The sequence below is a fragment of the Dasypus novemcinctus genome, chromosome 2 (genome assembly GCF_030445035.2).
Source record: "Dasypus novemcinctus isolate mDasNov1 chromosome 2, mDasNov1.1.hap2, whole genome shotgun sequence".
Classification (NCBI taxonomy): Eukaryota; Metazoa; Chordata; class Mammalia; order Cingulata; family Dasypodidae; genus Dasypus; species Dasypus novemcinctus.
The window spans coordinates 195145314-195164478 of record NC_080674.1 but is presented as its reverse complement, the minus strand read 5'-3'; the positions used below and the strand labels follow the sequence as shown (position 1 = coordinate 195164478).

The window sequence follows — 19165 nt, the reverse complement described above, 5'->3', positions numbered from 1 at the left end:
ACAATCAGGCTGCTACAATCTGCCAGATTTGCCACTGCCCCTCGCCCCGACTCAGCAATCCTCCTCGCAGACCTTTCGGGACGCATTGCCAAGAGTCTTCCCCAAGCCTGCGATGCCCCGTGTCAACTGGTCCCCACCACCTCACTGCTCTGTCCTCAGTTCTTCATATTCTTCCCCTTCAATACTCCTCTGACACTGGAGCTCGGGGCCTTTGCACTGACTCTTCCCTCAAACTTAAACAATCTGCTCACATAGCCCTTTCTTCCTAGTGGAGAAGTACATTTCCACCATATATCCACAGGGCTTTCTACCACTGCTTGGTGTTCCTGCTCCATTCTCCCCCTCCAACTCCCTCCTCCATAGAATGTAAGCTCTAAGAAAGCTGGGTCCTTTACTGTCTTATTCACAGCTGTATCCCCAAGCCTGGCATTGTTCTGGATGCTTTGCCCATCTTAACTCATTTGTTCTCCATCACATCCTCTGAGGTAGGTACCCTTTTATTATTATTTCCAATCTCACAAATGCGACTAGGGCTAAAATATGTTACAAATGAAAAGTAAATACTTATGAACAATCCCTTAATTCTGTACAGATGATAGCGTCTGCTACCATCCTGATCTGTCCTCCTCCCCCTCCCCACTAAAAAGTAGACAGCATCGTGAGATAGCGATGTGCAGGGATGCAGCCTGCGGTCCATCCAGGGCGGGAGGCGCTCTCGCTCTCTCTCCTCCCCCCCCTCCCCCCCACCCCGCCAGCGGTTGAATGAGAAGCCTGTAGGTAGCCAGGTATATATAGGGTTCCTTGCTTCCCTGGACACGCACGCGGGCTTATCTATGAGACGATCCGGTCTGGAACCAACTGTTGGATGGAATCCCCAGAAATGAGAACCCCAAGGTTCTACCTCCCGACTCTTCAGTTTCTGCTGGCTCCTCACGCTGTTGCCTAGGGGTGGAGAGCTATATTTAGATCTACCTGGAGTGCCCGAGTCAATATAGTTAAAGCATAAATCTCTTGAGGGAAGAACCGCCCCCTGTGCATGAAAAGCTGCTAGGGTCTGACAGTTTACCTTAGCACGATTTTTAAAGTTTATAAAGTTTCTTTTTTAATGCAGTGTTTTTCATATTGCCCATCCGTACTCACACTTGGCGACAGCGGAACTAAAGCCCCTCCCCGCTGCCGTCTCAGCCACCAAACGGAAAGGGCGGAGCTCGCGCGGTGCCACGTAAGGGGCAGAGAAGGCGACCTTTATTGGAATGTGCCGTACATTTCAGCACTTCCGCTTCTGAGACATCATGCCCCGGTGAGCGTTTGAGGAGCCTTTTTAAACACCCAGTCGTATTGGTTTCAGAAAAGATTTGTATGGCGCTGTCGAGTTATGTTACGTGGCGGAGGGAACCATGATGTAGTGTGATTTCACCTCGCCCTTTGAGATACACGGCGCCGCCATCTTTAGCAGAAGCGACACTTGGGGGCCGCCATTTGCGTGAACGGGAGGGTATTTCCGGTTCCGGCGGTGGGCCGCTCGGTCTTTTTCACCTCGGGGCCGCGGCGGGAGAGGTTGTGGCTATCGGTTCTCTGAGCTATCTGGTGCCATCCTCGTCGCTGCGGCGACTCCCACACCCGCCGCTGCCATGACTGAGCAGATGACCCTCCGTGGCACCCTCAAGGGCCACAATGGCTGGGTGACCCAGATCGCTACCACTCCGCAGTTCCCGGATATGATACTGTCGGCTTCGCGAGGTATGGGCTGAAGTGCGGGGACAGGGAGAGGGGATTATTTTATGCGTCGTGGGGGGCTGAGCACACGGCCCGCGCGGTGCGGGTTCCGGGGACTTCTCCGTACCGTTGTGAGTGGAAACTTGAGAATCTGAGCTTAGGCTCCATCCTGTGAACCCGCGAGGCCCCGGCGTTTTGCAGATGAGGGCGTGAATGCTGTTGTTACCCAGGAGCGTTGGGGGTCTCTTATCTTTTGCCGACCAACACGCATGTGTGGCTAGGGGCCTACGGGCGGAGCGGTGATGATCCCAACATGCCATCTGAATGACCGTGCTGAGAACCAGAGGCTGTTTCTGAGCTGCTGCCCGACCCTTGGGGAATGGGTGGACCCAGAGGGGCCTTCTAAGTGACATCTCCCGGCCGGCCGGCCCTTTCCACCCTCTGTTCTCCTTTCCCCTTCTCTCTGTCGACTTGCTAGCATCTGGAGGCTTTTTGTGCCTTCTGAAAGCCCCCACGTATTAGAACTTGTCTCCTAGAATCATGACTGGTAATTAATCATAAATCTTAACTGTGTGGGACACATTTTCATGAAAGCATTGAGGAGTGGTGTGATGTGCACAGCAACTTTCAGTATTAATTTACTTCTGACAACTCTCAGTAGTAGTTGCAGGAGGCAAAGAAGTCGTCATCCCACTTCCACACCACTGCATTTCTGCATTAGACTTCCAAGTAAGATATATGGACTGTCTAATGCGTTTGAATCTAAGAAAAGGGCATCCACAGTCTCAGGCAAAGTTTTCACACTTGACAGGTTCTCGAGGAACAACTTAAGTCTACCTGCCTTTTTATTCTGGAATACTGAATCACTTGGTCCTACTAGTAACTTATCTCTAGCTGCAGGTTCCACTGCCCCTCACCTGTCCCAGTTTGTTTTATAAGCCCATCCATGACCATGAGATTTCCTGAGTTGCCCAGTAAGTCAGCAAGAGGCTAGCAGGACTGTGGGGGTTCCTAACTGGGTTTCCATTTGTTTATCTCCCCTTAGACAAGACCATCATCATGTGGAAGCTGACCAGGGACGAGACCAACTATGGTATCCCCCAGCGTGCTCTGCGGGGTCACTCTCACTTTGTTAGTGACGTGGTCATCTCCTCAGATGGCCAGTTTGCCCTCTCAGGCTCATGGGATGGAACCCTGCGCCTATGGGATCTCACAACGCAAGTAGCTGCTCACTTGGCTCTGGGACAATGGGGAGGATCTGGGCAAAAATGAAGTAGAGGCTGTAGGGAGATGTCTTCTCGGGGGAATTAGGTCCATCGTGGGAACTGTAGGCAAGGCTGCTAACTCTGTTAAAATTATTCTGTTTGAATAATTACTCAATTCTAAGGCTTTTTGCTGAGGAGTGGTCTAAATGAATTATCTTGTTCTGCTGTATTGGTTGGGAATATGCTGTGGTTTGAACTTGTTCTCTTTGGTGAGCTCTGACCTGGATGGTGGTCAGGCATGTAGCAGGAGTAATGGAGGATCCTGGTGATGACAGATGACATTGTCAGCCAATCCCGATGGGGGACGTGAGGACATGTCCTGCAATTCTGAGGAGATTCTCTTAGACAAGGTTTTGCTGTGGCCAGAACTTTGTCTGGCATTATGGGAGTAATGCAGTGCCAATGGGACAGGGAGGAACAAGGATATCATATGACTGTGGATGGAGTACTTGTAAAGTCTTTCTAGAGAATAACCAAGTCCTCCCTCTTAGGGGCACCACCACGCGCCGATTTGTTGGCCATACCAAGGATGTGCTGAGTGTGGCCTTCTCCTCTGACAACCGGCAAATTGTCTCTGGCTCCCGGGATAAGACCATCAAGCTCTGGAATACTTTGGGAGTATGCAAATACACTGTCCAGGTAAAGTGACGGCATGGAGAGAGCATATGTTGGAAGTCCTTTCCTTCCATTTTTCTTTACCTTATGTGGTGATTTCAAGTCTTGTAAGGAACATAAAGTTCCAGGGGTGAGAAAAAAAGGCTGCCAACATCCATCCCATCCCACATGGCCAAGGAAATGAGTGGAGCAGCTAGAATGTTTTGACAAAATGGTTTCCCTCTAATTCCTTTCCATCTGTAGGATGAGAGCCACTCAGAGTGGGTGTCTTGCGTCCGCTTCTCGCCCAACAGCAGCAACCCCATCATTGTTTCCTGTGGCTGGGACAAACTTGTCAAGGTGAGTTTTTAAAGTTACAAACTTAAAAAACAAGCATGCACATTCTCAATTGACTTTTTTTTTTTTTAAGGAGCTTTAGTTTATATAAATGTTGCATTGAAAATATAGGGGATTCCCATATACCCCTCCCACACTTTCCTCCATTAACAGCATCTTTCATTAGTGTGGTGCATTTGTTAAAATTGATGAACACATACTGAAGCATTGCTGTTAAACATGGTCTATAGTTTGCATTATGTTTTACACTTTCCACTGCACAATTTTATAGGTTTTGACAAAATGTATAATAAGTTGTGTGTGTCTCAAAAATGCCCCATGTTATACCTATTGTACCCTCTCCCTCCTCTCAGAACCTCTGGCCACTGTCTTTATGTCAGTGTTAAAAGTTTTCCATTACTAGAATAGTAAGTCTTCTGTAGGCCATAGTTGGATTCCTCCCTTATATTTGTTTGTTCCTCTATCTTGGGGACTTGGGGGCCTCAATTGACTTTTTTCCTTTTGCTATTTTTCCCCCCAGTTCTGGCCATAAGTTTCTGATATTAATAGCATGAGGGGGAAAGTACTGAATGGAGTAACTTAATTGATGAACCCAGACCCCTTATAAGACTCCACACAGCATACGACTAAATCTTTGTTATTGGTAGACTGATAAATGGTTATCCTACCCAGGAATGCTGTTAAATGATGTGTCATGCCATTTGGGGAGGGACCCCAGCCCTGGCAGGTCTGGTTGCTCACCTGGGTCCTTCTGCCCCTCTACTTAGGTATGGAACCTGGCTAACTGCAAGCTGAAGACCAACCACATTGGCCACACAGGGTATCTGAACACTGTAACTGTCTCTCCAGATGGATCCCTCTGTGCTTCCGGAGGCAAGGTATTCAGGGACCAAGAGATTCCTCAAAAAGAGGCAGAATAGTAGCAACTGCTATACAGTGGGTTGGCTTAAACCACAGGAATTAATTGGCTTGTAGTTTTGAGGCTAGAAGTCCAAATCAAGGTGTCAACAAATGCTTTCTCCCCCAAAGACTAGCACTCAGGGCTATCAACTGATGATCCTTGACTTTCCCGTCACATAGCAGTGCACGTAATGGAATTTCCTCTTCCTGCTTCCATTGACTTCCAGCTTTCCTTGTGGCTTTCTCTTGTTCTATTTTGTTTGCTTACAAGGACTTCTGCCATATTGGATTAAACCTGTCTTCCTTCAGTTTGAGCACCCCTTAACTAAAAAGTCCTACCTTCCTGCTAGTGTAGGTAACTGTGTCTTAGGGGCCTAGGAGCGGAGCAGTGATGATCTCAACATGCCATCTGAGTGACTGTGCTGAGAACCAGAGGCTGTTTCTGAGCTGCCTTCTGGCCCCTGGTTTGGTGGACTCCAAGAGGGGCCTCATGACTGAAATTTCCCAGCTGGCTGGTACCTGCTCAGTCCATCCTCTGTTCTCCTTTCTCACTACCTGTTGTCCTGACAGCATCTAGAAGCTTTCTGTGCCTTCTGATAGCTCCCACACTACTAGAATCATGGCTGGATTCCAGAGGTTGGGACTTGAGCATACCTTTTTTGAAGGATGTGATTCAGTCCCCCAACACTTGACAAGATAGCAATCCATGAATAAATAGGATTTCTAAAGACTGTTTTCTGTAAAGCTAACTTGAAAGCAGTTAATACAAGATTAGGATCCTATACATTTAAAAGTGATCATAGTGAATTATTTAAAGGTTTTAGAGATTCTTGGTATGGTTAGTGCAGTCTTCTGCTTTAAAGGGAAGGTGTATAGAGATTATATTCACCCTTGAGTCATTTGTTTATAGGAAGCTCAGGAAACTGGGCAAAAGCTTAAGAACTGATTAGGACAAAACATCGGGACAGATGGGATTAACATCTGGAAGAAGTCAACATTGACCTGACCTGTCTTCCTAGGATGGCCAGGCCATGCTGTGGGACCTAAACGAAGGCAAGCATCTCTATACCCTGGACGGCGGGGATATCATCAATGCTCTATGCTTTAGCCCCAACCGCTACTGGCTCTGTGCTGCTACAGGCCCCAGCATCAAAATCTGGGTGAGTATGGGGTACAGTTAAGGCTAAGTACCTAGCTGCACCCTGGGAGCCCTGCAATGGTGTGATCACTCAATATGCGATCTGACTGTCTGCTGAGATTTAAGCTTCCTAAACAACCATCAACCTGTTTGTGGAGTCCCTGGGAGACTAAAAGTTTAAAGCAACTTTATTCAGCCTCAGCACATTTGGGGTCCTTATTCTTTCTTGTTGGGAGCCTGTACAGTGTGTATTAGGATACTTAGCAGCATCCCAAGCCTCTACTCACTAGAGACCAGTAGAAATCTCCTTCCCCCGCAGTGGTGACAACCAAAAATGCCTCCAGAAATGGCCAGATATTGGGAGGTAGGGGAAGCTCCCATACAGAGAACCAGAGTTATAATAGTCATTGAGAGGTGAGCTGTATTGTGTTTTGGTATAGAAAATCTTTCTAATTTTTAGGCCTCATTAGAGAAGTGTCAGTGACATTAGTGTTCATGGTTTCTTTGCCCTGTTTACCAGGACTTGGAGGGCAAGATCATTGTAGATGAACTGAAGCAAGAAGTTATTAGTACCAGTAGCAAGGCAGAGCCACCCCAGTGTACCTCTCTGGCCTGGTCTGCTGATGGTCAGGTAAGTGGATCTCTCGGGTGACTTTGCTTCAACCTTTTTTCTCCCTCACTTTCTGCTCTTAGTGAGACTAGTCTGCTCTTAGTGAGACTAGATTACAAGATCTCTTTGGCATAAATGACAATGAAAAGGTGAGCCATGTATATTTATGGGAACCTAGTTAGGTTTGCCATTGAATGCAGAGTGTGCTCCTACCTCCTCCTGGTTGTGACCTGGAGGGCATTGGTTGCCTGCCTTTTGAGGCTAATACGTTGATTAACTTGAGCAGTTGGCAAATGTATGAATCCTTGCCACCAGCTATTCTAGGAATACATAATCACCACCACAGTCTGGAACTTAGAAGAGCAGGGATTTTTAAAAGGGCCATCTTTTTTACCACTAGTGAGACTGCAGAGCTCCCTGACTTTGACCTGATCTAATTCAGTGTGATTTCTCTTTTCTTGCAGACTCTGTTTGCTGGCTACACAGACAACCTGGTGCGAGTATGGCAGGTGACCATTGGCACCCGGTAGAAATTTGTGACAGAGCTTTATAAATAAAGGAAAAACTGGCTTTCTGACATTTTTAAAGTGTCTTTCTCTGATAAGCAAACAGCCATTTGATATTCATGCTCCTTATACTGGTTTAAAAAAAAACAACTTCAATTACAATGATAATGGCAGACAGTCAGCAATAGGGTAATGTGATGTGCGAACCAAGTAAATAAGGATTTGGGCAGAGGGATATCAGTATGTAGGTCCCAACAGTGTTGTGGTGGTATGAAATGTGTTACTGGAACATTGTATAGGATAGGGTTTCCCAGACTTTCCCCATCACAGTGGTGGCCCAAGTTTCAGGTGGATGTTCTGGGGGCTTACCTGAGATTTAATCTATAGAAAAATTGTTCCTTAGGGAAAAGGGCTGGTGATTCCAACATATAAGACTTTACACAAAAGAATGAACTGGGAAAATGTAAAAGACCATAATCACAATTGGCTTTACTGGTTTAACTTCATTATAGCAACCTCATGGGGCAAATTCAGATGGAAAAGCTAGTGCTGCTGGTCCTCAAATTACACCATTGAGTAAACTGGATGTTGGATTTGAAAATTGTAAATCCAGCTTCAAATTCATGGGGCTTCAACTGTTTCTTATGAAATCATAGTCCTAGAGCCAAAAGGCAAAAAATTCAGGTTGGTGCCAAAGGGTATACAGTACATAAGAAACTAGGTAGGATATTCAAATGAGGTGGTCATTGGTTTGTACTAGTCCTTTTCCAAACTAGTAAAGTCCACCAAATTACACACATCCTCAGTTTTACTCACCTAAACGAATGGACTTCAGAGAAGAAGCAAATAAACTTTTTATTCATTTCCATAACACAGTCCACCTCTCCCTCATCCCAAGAAAATGAATTAACCTCAGCCATCAAAGCAGAGGACAAAAGCTGGTAAGTGGCAAAAGGCAAGGGGTTGGTTACTAGAAAAATAGATTATACCCAAGGCTGTCCTCCTGGGGATCCAAACCCCTGTCCCCAGGTTCCCCATCAGGGCTTGCCAGATGGAGGGAACTGAAGGCATGGAGAGAGGTTGGAAGCTGACAATTGATGAGCAACTCCATTGAACAAAGGGAAAAGGAGGAGCCTGGCAGTGAAAAGAACTGGAGGGGTGGGAATGGGAGTGAGCTTTGCTCCTAGATGGGAGTGCTAGAAAAATGGACAAAATAATTTATTGGGTGGTGTAATTGTATGTAGTTTCAATCATGTCGACCATTCCAGATCTCTCACTGAAGCTAAATTCTGGCCGGTCTATGGAGGTAGAAATTGGGGGTGGAAGGAAAGTTTAGAATCCCTCCTAGTACCCCAGGGGGGTAAACATTTCTCTATTACCCAGCTCTCTACCCTTTTCTTCAGCCTGCCTCCCCAAAACAGCTTCCAAATCCTTAGCTAAAATTTGCACCAGAAAGCAAAATTGGAATGAGGGGGTGTTGAGTCTTGACCAAACCCTCCAGCCTTGGAACTGACACACAGGCTGAAGAGTAGGGGTGGGGTGGGGAAAAAGAAATTAAGGAAAGATTACAATCTCCCCTCTTCCCCTACTCCCAACGCAACTCGGACCCCAGGACTGGGCTGGGTAGACAAAAGGGAGGGAAGGCCAGGCAGCTGTTCTCATTATCGGGGACCCATGCAGACCTGTTGGACAGACATAGTAGGTGAAAGAAGGCCGAGCTGGAGGCCAGGAGGGTTCTTTAGGCTCCTATAGGGAGAAGCAGGGGCTGGGATCAAAGGGGAGCGGGAAGCAATGCAGTAACAGAAACATTGGGAGGAGCCTTTGAGCCCCCATCTTGTGGGCCACCCTCCACTACCACCCGCCCCCCCAGTGCTGACCAGAGGGGCCCTTGCGGGTGGCAGGCTAATCAAGGGCAGAGCTTGATGCGGGTGCCTTTGGAGAGCACCCGAAAGAACGGGAAGACACGCTCGCCCAGAAAGGCAGCCGAGAATGTATGCACATGGGCTAGAGTCTCTGCGTTGTAGAAGCCCAGGCGCCCAGCCTCATAGTCCAGGTACACGCCGAAGCGCCGTGGTTTCTCACTTGGGCTCAGCAGTGTCTGCTCCGTTGAGCTCTGCGCCTGGTAGCGTTTGCCGTTGGTACCCACACACCACACTTCGCGCTGAAGGAGGGGCTGCTGGGGCAGGTGGAGCCGGCGGCGGCGGTGGTGATGACGTGAGGAGCTGGCATCCCCACTACCCACGGAGGACCCCCCAGAGCCCACCTTTTCCTTGTGATGGGTCGATTCACGGGCAGCACCCACCGCCCAGCCCCGCCGCCCGCCCACCTCTACCTCCCAGTAGTGCCGGCCAGAGCGGAAGCCCTGGGCCCCCAGTACGCAGCAGTCAGCGGCGAAGCGCTTGGGATGGTCAGCAACTTCCTGCCGCCGTTCTGCCAGGCGGACCCCCCGACGGTCAGGGGACAGCATCAGGGCAGGGTGAGCCGTGTCAGGGTCCAGCGTCAGGTCCACTTGGGAGGGGGGAGGACAAATACGCCAGGGCTGGAAGAGCTGTTCCCCATCAGCAGCCAACTCCACAGCTTCTGCGTTTCTTGTCCCCCCTCCAGCTCTTCTCAGCTCCCTTCCCCAGCCTGGAGCCCAGGCTCAGGTTGCTACTGGCTCCACCTCTTTCCCAGGTCTTATTCCCAGGCCACCTGACAGCTCTTCCCTCTGACCCTGGCCCTTCTTACCATCTCCCACCCCTCAAAAGCTGCCTGAGCTAGGGCAGAAGCTACTCTTGGCACTGAGGTCCCAGAGTTTCTTGCTTGTATCCTGCTCCATCACAGACCCCACCACCACCACCACACACGCCCATACTCTTCCCCTCAGAACCCAATCTCAGATCTGTGCAGGGAAAGGCAAAGGAAGGTCGTACCGGTGACCTCCCTACCTCGGGCAGCCTGACAAAACATCCGGCTCATTTTCCTCACAATGGCGTCTGTCAGGAAGTCATGGCTATGGGGTTGGCACGGGTCAGGGGACCAGACCTCTGGAGGCTGCAGCTGTACCTCTTCACACCTGGAGGAAGGGGACCGGGCAGGGGGTGGGACCATGATATTCACAGAGAAAAGAGCAGAGCTGAGGGGAAGGAGAGAAGGGTCCAGAAGGCAGAAATTCAGGTCCTGGGAAAGGAAGGAGAGGACAGGGATACCCAAGAGAGGAAGGGATGGGGAACCAGATATCACTGGGTCACAAAGGGTAAAGGGTGGGAACACACCTATTGAAAGTTTCCTTGATATCCTGGGAATAACAAAAAAAAAAAAAGAAAGAAAGAAAGAAAGGGAGAGGGAGAAAAAGACAAAGAGAAAGTCAGCTGCACAGGGGTGGCTCCTTCTTTCTCCCAATCTCCAATCAGAGAAAGGACTGAACTTGAACAGGGAGGGAGAAGCACCCTCAGGATACCTCAAAAATGTGAATCCATCTCAATCACACCTATGCCTCAGCATACCAAACTTACCTACCTCATCTGATCACAGAGCTGTGAGCTCTGCATTTTTTAATCAACCCCAGTAATAAAATGTTCACCATATGATTTGGTCACCTTTTTGAGGATATCACTGTCAAGAATTCTTTCCTCAAGTCTCATTTAAACCCCTTCTGTGACTGAAGTGTTCTTTCTTTCCATTGGGTGAAACAGTCTCCTACACTACATTCAACATCCACTCTGTTTTCATTCTCAAAAAAACTTTTTGGTCTTTGGGTTTGTTCAATGACTGCGGTTCCTCCCAAGAAGGAAAGTGGCAGCTCTGGGCAGATGTTTGGTAACCACTGCCTGACAGAGCAAATGACAGGCACAGGGTGCTGGCAGTGGGACCAGCAGAAACCCAAAGAGCAAGAGGCAGGGAGGGAGGGCATTGCTCACCTGAAGCAGCCGCAGGCCTCCCTGCTGGCTCCGCTCCTGGGCTTCAGCCAGCAGGCGGCTCAGCTGGGCAGCCTGCTCAGCAAGGCGGCTGGCCGCTGCTCCCGCGCGCCCCAGCTGGGCTTCGTGCATCTCTCTGAGGCGCCGCTCCAGCCCTGCCTGTTCTTCGGCCAGAAACCGTGTCAGCCGCCCAAACTCTGAGGCCACCGCTGCCAGCTCTGACTTCATCTGGCTCTGGGATGATGGAAAGGGAGTGATGGGTACTACTTTGACACATAGGAAGCAAAACCAATTATCCAAGTGCTGCCCCTTGATCCAAGGCAAAGGAGCTCTACATGTCCCAGGCACCACTTGTGTCCAAGCACAGTGGTCTCAAGCCCACCAACCTCTGCCTGGAAGACTTATCTCCACAAGACATTGTCTAAGTTTGACTCATCCTTCAAGCCTTGGTCTAAGTTTTAAATATTTCCTGAGCCTTCTCTTCCCTCCAGATCTAAATCAGGACCATCCCTTTTAATTTAATTGTATCCCTTCATAGTATACATCTCCATGAAATTTTACACTTATGGTGAAGTATCTTTTAATGTCCTCCTCTCTACTGCACCATAAACTCTCTGTCATCAGGGGCTGGGTATATCTTTGTTTGTGACAGTTTCCTCAGATCCTGTAACAGCATTTACATAGAGTAGGCACTTGGTAAAAACTTTGAAATAAATATATGAAAGAATTCAAGAATTTCAAGACACTGAAACCACAGTTCTGACTATGCCGTGGCTCAAATTAGCCTTGGGAAAATCACCCAATCCCTCTAGTTCAATGGTTAACAAGCTGTTTCTGTAAAGGTTCAGATAGTAAACATCTAGACTTTGTGAGCCAAGAGGCAAAATCCAGGCTATTATGGAGGAACTTATATAACCAGAGAAAAAAACTCCTGCCTACTTCTACCCCATTTACCTGGGGTGGGCTGTCCAGGTGGTACATGTGCTTTTTGCTCAGTTACCATTAGCTGGAGACAGTGGGATAAAGAGTGGGGACAGAGTTGGGGAGGGAGGTCCTGGCTGGAGGAAGGTGGGGAAAACAGCTGGCACAGTCAGTTTCCCTTCACCCCACTGTCTTGATGTCCCTTCTTTGTTCCCTTCTCTTCAACCAGAGTCCAAAAGTCTCCAGTGGGACAGGACTGGCAAGAGATGAGAAGACTCCCCGACACCCAGACTCAGATTCCACCACTCAATGCCCAAAAGTTGCCAATAGCCGAGTCTCTGATGCATAGGTGGCAACTAGCACAGGCCCTGGGAAACTGCAAGGCCCAGCTGTTGGCCAGGAAAGTAGGTACTAGGAACAGAGAAAGGAAAAGGGAAGAGGGAGATGTCCCAATTTGGTCACTACAGCTTACAGTCCTCACTCACTCTAGCAGTGCCTGCCATCCTTACAAAAATAGGTTGGTGGGGAGTGGGGCACAATAAGGGGGAAAAAGTGTCTAAAAGACTCCTTGAGGTTCTGAGGGGAGGGAAAGGGAAAAATAGGTGTAATATGAAGATATTCTTGGGACTTGGGAATTGTCCTGGATGACACTGCAATGACCGATACAAGCCATTATATATGTGGCCATAACTTACAAAATTGTGTGGGAGAGAGTGTAAACTACAATGTAAACTATAATCCGTGCTTAGTGGCAATACTCCAAAACCTGTTCACCAATTGTAACAAATGCACTACACTAATGAAGGATGTTGTTAATGTAGAAGCAGGATATATGGGAATCCCCTACATGTTCTATATAACATTTATGTAATCTAAGTATCTTTTTTAAAAAATAGAAAACTCTATTTTTAAAAAATAAATAAAATGAAAATAAAAAGACTCCTTGGAGACAGGGGGGTGAAAATGAGAAGAAAAAAAAAAAAGTTAAGAAATACTGGACTAGAAGATACCACTAAGGTTTCTGCAATGCTGACATTTACTAATTTCCTCCCCCGATACACCCTGTCCCCTTTTAGGAGCATGAGGGCCACATCCCTCTCATGCTCAGACCTCCTCTGCCCACTACCTGCCTAGGGGTTCTCTGATGGGGTTGCCTTGCCCCTTCCTGCTCTCTATGCTATCCTTGACGTGAGGAGCAGCATCGTAGGCACAGCAGCATGGAGCACAGGTTCTGGAGTTGGTTCTCTGGGGTAGAGTCTGCTCTGCAGCCTTAGACTAGGCCCCCAACTTCTCCAAGCCAGGCCTCGATTTTCACTCCATTCTGGAACCTAGAAACATGCCTTCTGACCCTCAAAGGCACCCCTCCCCTAAGGACTGTAGGAAAGTCTCTGCCCCTCTCCCAGGCCTTTGCTGTCACCTTTTCAAGGGATGTAATTACCACCTATGAGAGCTGACAGCCCCATCTTCCTTTCCCCCAACCACAAAACTGGTCAGCACCTGCCGGAGACACTAACCCACCTTCAGCTCTGTCACCCTTCTCTCTTCCTTGACCTTCATCTTCTGCACAGCCTCCAAGTGCTTCCTCAGTGGTTCCACGTGCCCCTGCAGTTTGGCCTGAGGGAATAGGAAAAGAAGACTAGAAGGCCAGGGCTGGGAGAGCCCTTGTGAGTCCACCTCCTCCCCATCCTCCCCATAAGTCAGCAGGGGTTCAACCCTGATCCACACCAGTTTAAAATATGAACATCATGTTCCCTTCCTTCCCTTTCTTCTCTCAGATCATGACAAAAGCCTCCAACCCTCCACCTGTCCTCAGTATAGAAGCCCTGAGTATGTTCTCTAAAGGTGGGATTCTTCCAACTACAAAGCCCCACACTCAGAGCTGCCTTCAGATCCTTCCCCCTTACAAGCAATCCTTCTCATAATCTGCCCAACAACGATCTTGAAAATACCTGTCTGATGATTTTGTGCCTGTGCTAAAAATCATCCAGGGGTTCTCCACAGTTGCAGAATCCAACTTCACTGCTCCTACATTTCTGTCTCACCTCCTACACCCACCCCTTCTACATAGACTCTTGGTTTTAGTCACACAGAACTATTTGTCTTTTCCTGAGTATAATTTCATACCTTTGGCCATATATTTCCTTCTACCTAGGACTGCTTTCTCCACTTGGCCCAAAGCATTCTTTCCTTAAAATCCAGATCTTTCACCATTGCCTTGATCTACATTTCCTCTGTGATTCCAAGAAACGTTGAATAAAATCTTTACAATACTTCCCCAAGACACTGTGATCATTCACAAGTGTGCCTCCCCCATGACTTCTGGAGGCAGGGACCCACATTACTTACTCTAATTTCTATGGCTCTCTGTCTCTCTCCCACTCATTGCTTGCTAAATGAAAAACAACCAACCTCTCCTCCTTAAAGTTTAACTTTCACAGCACATACACAAATGAGCTCTGTTTTCCAACAATTGTAACCAATTCTTTTTCTTAAAAGGGACATTAAGAGATACCAGAAAGAGTAAAATAGCCTTTATTTGTTCTTTCCTTTTATCATCTTCAATTTTTTCTAACTTTTCTCTCTCCTTTTCCTTCGCGGGTAATATTGGATAGAATTAACAGCTCATACCTAGACTCAGTCAGTTCTGGACAAGAATGCAGCCAGGTAACCCGAGGGAAGCAATGCTTCCAGTTTCCTCCTCTTAAAATAGGAATAAAATAATCTACCTGTAGATAATATGTTTAGTGCACACATAACCTTAGTGCATGTACCAAAAGATGAGTAAATGTGATCTAGTATTTGCTATATAGGCCTTAAACCTATCAGAGACATCCTAGTAAGGACCCTCGAACTAAAGAGATTACTGACCTAAAGCTCAAAAAGCAGTTGTTGCACAGAAGTGATGATGGCCAATTCATAACATGAAAATAGCATAAACTACACAAAATTTTGTTTTTTAATATTATTTTGTATTTTTCTACAGTAAAGTGTCAATAATTTCCACTCCATTAATTCAGAATTTATCATAAATTTACCACTTAATATTTTTCCGAAATCAGTGACAAAAGTTTACAAGCACAAATCCAAATAGACTACATTTAACAGAAATTTTCAAGGACCTTTAACTTTTTAGGAACTCTATTTACACACTGTTCATACTATTACCCATTCAATAAAGAAAGTTTCTACAAGACAACACTGTGTCAAGCAAGTGCTAGATAATGTAAAGATCTGAAAGGAATAATCCACCCTTCCATAAAATAGCCTGGGAGTCAGTAAGGAAATCCCTTAAATTAGTTCTATGCAACAAAATGTGTTTATATTTGATAATCAGTTAATATCAGATTATTTGTGCCTATCTGGCTTCCCTAAATTGCAGAGCCCTAGAAGTCAAACAAGGAAAGGGATTAGAACTTCTTTTGGTTCCTTACCCCTTCCAGACCTAGTAAAGGATTCTTAGGATGCTGGTATTCAATAGATATGGCTAATATACATTAAAACCCAGTTTCAGAAGTTCCTTGGAGAAGTCCTTTGAGAAGGAGGATGGAGGGGAGGAGGTGGAATGCCCATGGACCTAATAGTCCACTCCTGGATCCAGTTAATATGGTGACTGCACATTGTGCAATGTCCATTACCAGGAAACAAGGGGGTATAAAAGGGAAGGGCAGGGAAGTGGACTTTGCCCAGTGGTTAGAGCGTCCATCTACCACATGGGAGGTCCGCGGTTCAAACCCTGGGCCTCCTTGACCCGTGTGGAGCTGGCCCATGCACAGTGCTGATGTGCACAAGGAGTGCCCTGCCGCGCAGGGGTGTCCCCTGCGTAGGGGTGTCCCCCGCGTAGGGGTGTCCCCCGCGTAGGGGAGCCCCATGCGCAAGCAGTACACCCCGTAAGGAGAGCCGCCCAGCGTGAAAGAAAGTGCAGCCTGCCCAGGAATGCTGCTGCACACACGGAGAGCTGACACAACAAGGGGTGACACAACAAAAAAGAAACACAGATTCCTGTGCCGCTGACAACAACAGAAGCAGACAAAAGAAAAAGATGCAGCAAATAGACACAGAGAACAGACAACCGGGGTGGGGAGGGGGGAGGGAAGATAATTAATTAATTAAATTTAATTAAAAAAAAAAAAAAAGGGAAGGGCAAACGGAGTCATAACCTCCCCTAAGCCTGTAAGGCCTAAAAGATAGGCTATGTAATCAATACAGTGATTCTCAAACTAGGGTAGGGTTTCCAAAGATCTTCCCATCATCAATTCAGAACCTCTAGTGGAAGGGCCTACTGTACTAATGAAAAGTTCCTCTAGTGATCAGTGAGGTTTGCCAACCACCATGTGGAATGAACACTTTGATGAGAGGATGTATGTTTGTCTTAGAGATACCACTCATAGCTGAAAAGCCCTAGACCCTTTAAAATTGGGATAATGCTAACAAAAAAGGACTGTGCAGATCACACAGAAGCCATCCTCTCCTTCAATTGGTCCTACCCATCTGGGTCTTTGCTAAGTAATACTATTTGTGCTGGCAGCCAATCTCCGTTACCTATGTCCAAAAGGAGTCAGGATCAGAAGCAGAGGGCAAGACATTAACCAAACCAGAATCAAACTCCAAGGAGAGAGGTCACATGTCAGAAAAATCTAACTAACAACAGACATCTAAGTGGTGGTGACAGCTGTTATCAGCATAGACTGGGGGTAAGGGGTGGTGTGGTCATAACCAGGTAGCTGTGTGGCTCTGTGTATGTTACATAAACCTCTCTGACTCTGCTTCCCAATTAGTAAAAGAGGAATGGAAGCCATACCAAACTCACAGGATTGCTTTGAGTTTTAAATAAGATAGTCCATGGAAAGTGCTTAATATAGTGTCTGATGTACATAGCATGCATTCAATAAATATTAAATATTAATCCTGGAGAAATGAGAATTTCAAAGAGATTAAGAGACTTGCCCAAGATTTGAAAATGAGTAAGTGGCAGCCTCTCTCCTGCTCTTTTTTTTTTTTTCTTTCTGAATTACCAGGAAAGGGAAGAGGTTTTGATCAGTACATCAAATCAATACATATCTAACAGTAGTCCTCAGGGGTAGAAACAAATCAGATCATAGGGATGGGGAACCCCACTCAGGCAGCAAGTGCAGGGCATGTAAGTCTGGCATTAGCAGTCATTTCTATGCTCCTGCTACAGAGCCCTTCCTTGTTCTCTGGCAGTCCAAATGCTTCCCATTTCTGGGGATCTCAGTCAAGAAGAGACTTAAGACTCACCCTGAAGAAAATGGTACTGGTGGTTAAGTACTAGGGACCTGTCACCTCCACTCCTACACTTAGGGACAGTGGAAGTGTAAAACAGCAGTGGCCTGTTCCTCAGGAGATGCAACCCAGAACAGGCATCACCAGCTTTGCCCTATTTCTTTTGAGGAAGCCAGTCTTCCCCGGTCTTCTTCACTGTGCTTTGTGTACAGGATCCTTCTCATTTTACCCTACCTTGGTGCAAGCAAGTGCTTAGATAAGGAGAATCAGATCACCAGTATGAGGTTCTTGGTGGGGGGGAGGGGGCCAAGATGTTTCCCTTTCTAAGCACCCCTTATTTCTTCCACCCTCACTAAACTCCCACTTTCTCTTTACTTCTCTCACCTTGTACTCCTGCACCACCTCCTCCAATGGCACCACGCTGTGCTGTTTGTGGCTCCTGGATTCCCGGCACACCACACAGATGGCCTCTTCGTCCACCTCACAGAAAAGTTTCAGGGCTTCTTGGTGCTTGGGGCAGATGCCCTGTTCGTTCCCACGACTCACTCGACCAGGAGTGGGGTGCATCTGCCGAATCACCTGGACCATGTTGGCCAACTGCAGATTGGGGCGGAAGCTCCGCCGGGGAAAGCTTTTTCGGCACTGGGGGCAGGTGAAGCACCTCCGAGGGGCCGGAGGCGGGGGCAGTGAGGTGACAGGGTCCAGCTCCTCTTCCTCGTCCTCCTCCAGCACCTCCTCCTCGTCCTCCTCGTCCTCCCCCCTCAAGTCCTCCTCCATGTCCCCCAAGTAGTAGTCCAGGTCTTCCTCCTCGTCCTCCTCCTCCCACACGTAGTCCATATTGTCCCAGTTAGACCCTCCCATGCCACTGGTCCAGAATACACCCTCGTCTTCCTCCTCGACCTCCTCCTCCATGTCGCCCTCATAGTCTTCGTCCCGCATGGGGGTGTCCCACCCCCCGCCGGCCCCTACAGCCTCTACTTCCTCCTCCTCTACATCTTCCTCCTCCTCCTCCCGGTCTAACTCATCCCTATCCTCCTCATCTTCCCCGCCCCACAACTGGGTTACACACACTCGGCAGAAGTTGTGCCCGCAGCCGATGGACACGGGGTCCGTGAAGTAATCGAGGCAGATGGCGCACACCGCCTCCTCCTGAAGGGTCTGCACAGGGTTGGGTGTCATGGCAACGGCAGCCATCTTAGTGTCCAGTCAGCCAGTGTAGATGTGCAGTGGGGGGGTGGGGGGGCGGGGGCTCTTCCCTCTCAGGCGCCCTGGCGACCCGGCCCCACCCCCACCCCCGCCTCTCCACAGCTCGCCTCGAGCGCAGCCAGAGAAATGTTCTCCCGACAACCCACCCCTCCACACAGAGTTCCCTACTCCCAGGCGAAAACCGTGTCCCTGCGAGGACAGGGGACAGAGCTGAACGATACGGCCAAGCCCCTCAGGTGGCCCTGAGTGCAAATTTGCCCCAACGCTCCCTTGGCCTCCTCATAAACCCCCGCCCCTCCTCACTTCCTGGCCCCGCCCCCTCACTTCCGGCCTTCTTCCCAACACTTCCGGCGTTTGCGCGCCACTCCGGCTCCTGAGTTCCCTCCGCGGTTAGTACTACATCCCCTTCTTCCTCCCCGGGCCCGTGGACAACAGGAAACGGCGAGGAGACACTCTAGCAGGCATTCGGGAGTAAGGCGGGAGCGCTACGATGGGAGAGGCCTCGGCTCAGTGATGCGGGAGAGCCGGGAACGCAAAGGAAACAGGACAGCCCTCCCCCCTTTCTCCGCAACTGGAGAGAAACTTCGGGGGATGGTGGGAGCGCTTGGGCGGCCGTCCGTTCTCGGTGCTATGACCGCATAGGCCCGGCGCGACCCTACCGACCGGGCACGGATGACTGCAGCAAGGGCTCCCCACAGCCGGTGCCGGAAACGAAGGGGCGGAGCCCCGGCGAGAACTCTGCAGCGCTTCCGGCCCTTCTAGGCGGAGTACTTTGTTGTTGCAGGACTTGGAGGTTCCCTCGGCGACGGGTCGGT

At 48.5% G+C, this 19165-nt stretch overlaps 2 protein-coding genes and 2 non-coding genes across 4 annotated transcripts; 3 read left to right on the top strand and 1 right to left on the bottom strand.

Moving 5' to 3' along the window:
- The first annotated feature begins 1514 nt into the window (after positions 1–1514).
- Positions 1515–7159, top strand: RACK1 (receptor for activated C kinase 1). The gene is made up of 8 exons (XM_058283758.2): positions 1515–1740; positions 2762–2933; positions 3473–3620; positions 3840–3935; positions 4700–4810; positions 5852–5992; positions 6491–6601; positions 7045–7159. Exons 1-8 carry the CDS (start codon positions 1632–1634, stop codon positions 7108–7110), a joined length of 954 nt encoding a protein of 317 aa, XP_058139741.1. The 5' UTR covers positions 1515–1631; the 3' UTR covers positions 7111–7159.
- Positions 2010–2077, top strand: LOC111766587 (small nucleolar RNA SNORD95). The gene has a single exon (XR_002798604.1). It is a non-coding gene; the product is annotated as a small nucleolar RNA SNORD95 (small nucleolar RNA).
- On the top strand, positions 5215–5282 carry LOC111766586 (small nucleolar RNA SNORD95). The gene has a single exon (XR_002798603.1). It is a non-coding gene; the product is annotated as a small nucleolar RNA SNORD95 (small nucleolar RNA).
- Positions 7160–7916: 757 nt separating the features above from the next.
- On the bottom strand, positions 7917–19078 carry TRIM41 (tripartite motif containing 41). The gene is made up of 6 exons (XM_004468566.5): positions 17529–19078; positions 13422–13517; positions 10986–11216; positions 10341–10363; positions 10014–10141; positions 7917–9594 (listed from the first exon to the last, which is right to left on the bottom strand). The coding sequence occupies exons 1-6, from the start codon at positions 18336–18338 to the stop codon at positions 8993–8995; spliced, it is 1890 nt and encodes a 629-aa protein (XP_004468623.1). The 5' UTR covers positions 18339–19078; the 3' UTR covers positions 7917–8992.
- Between the last annotated feature and the right edge of the window lie 87 nt (positions 19079–19165).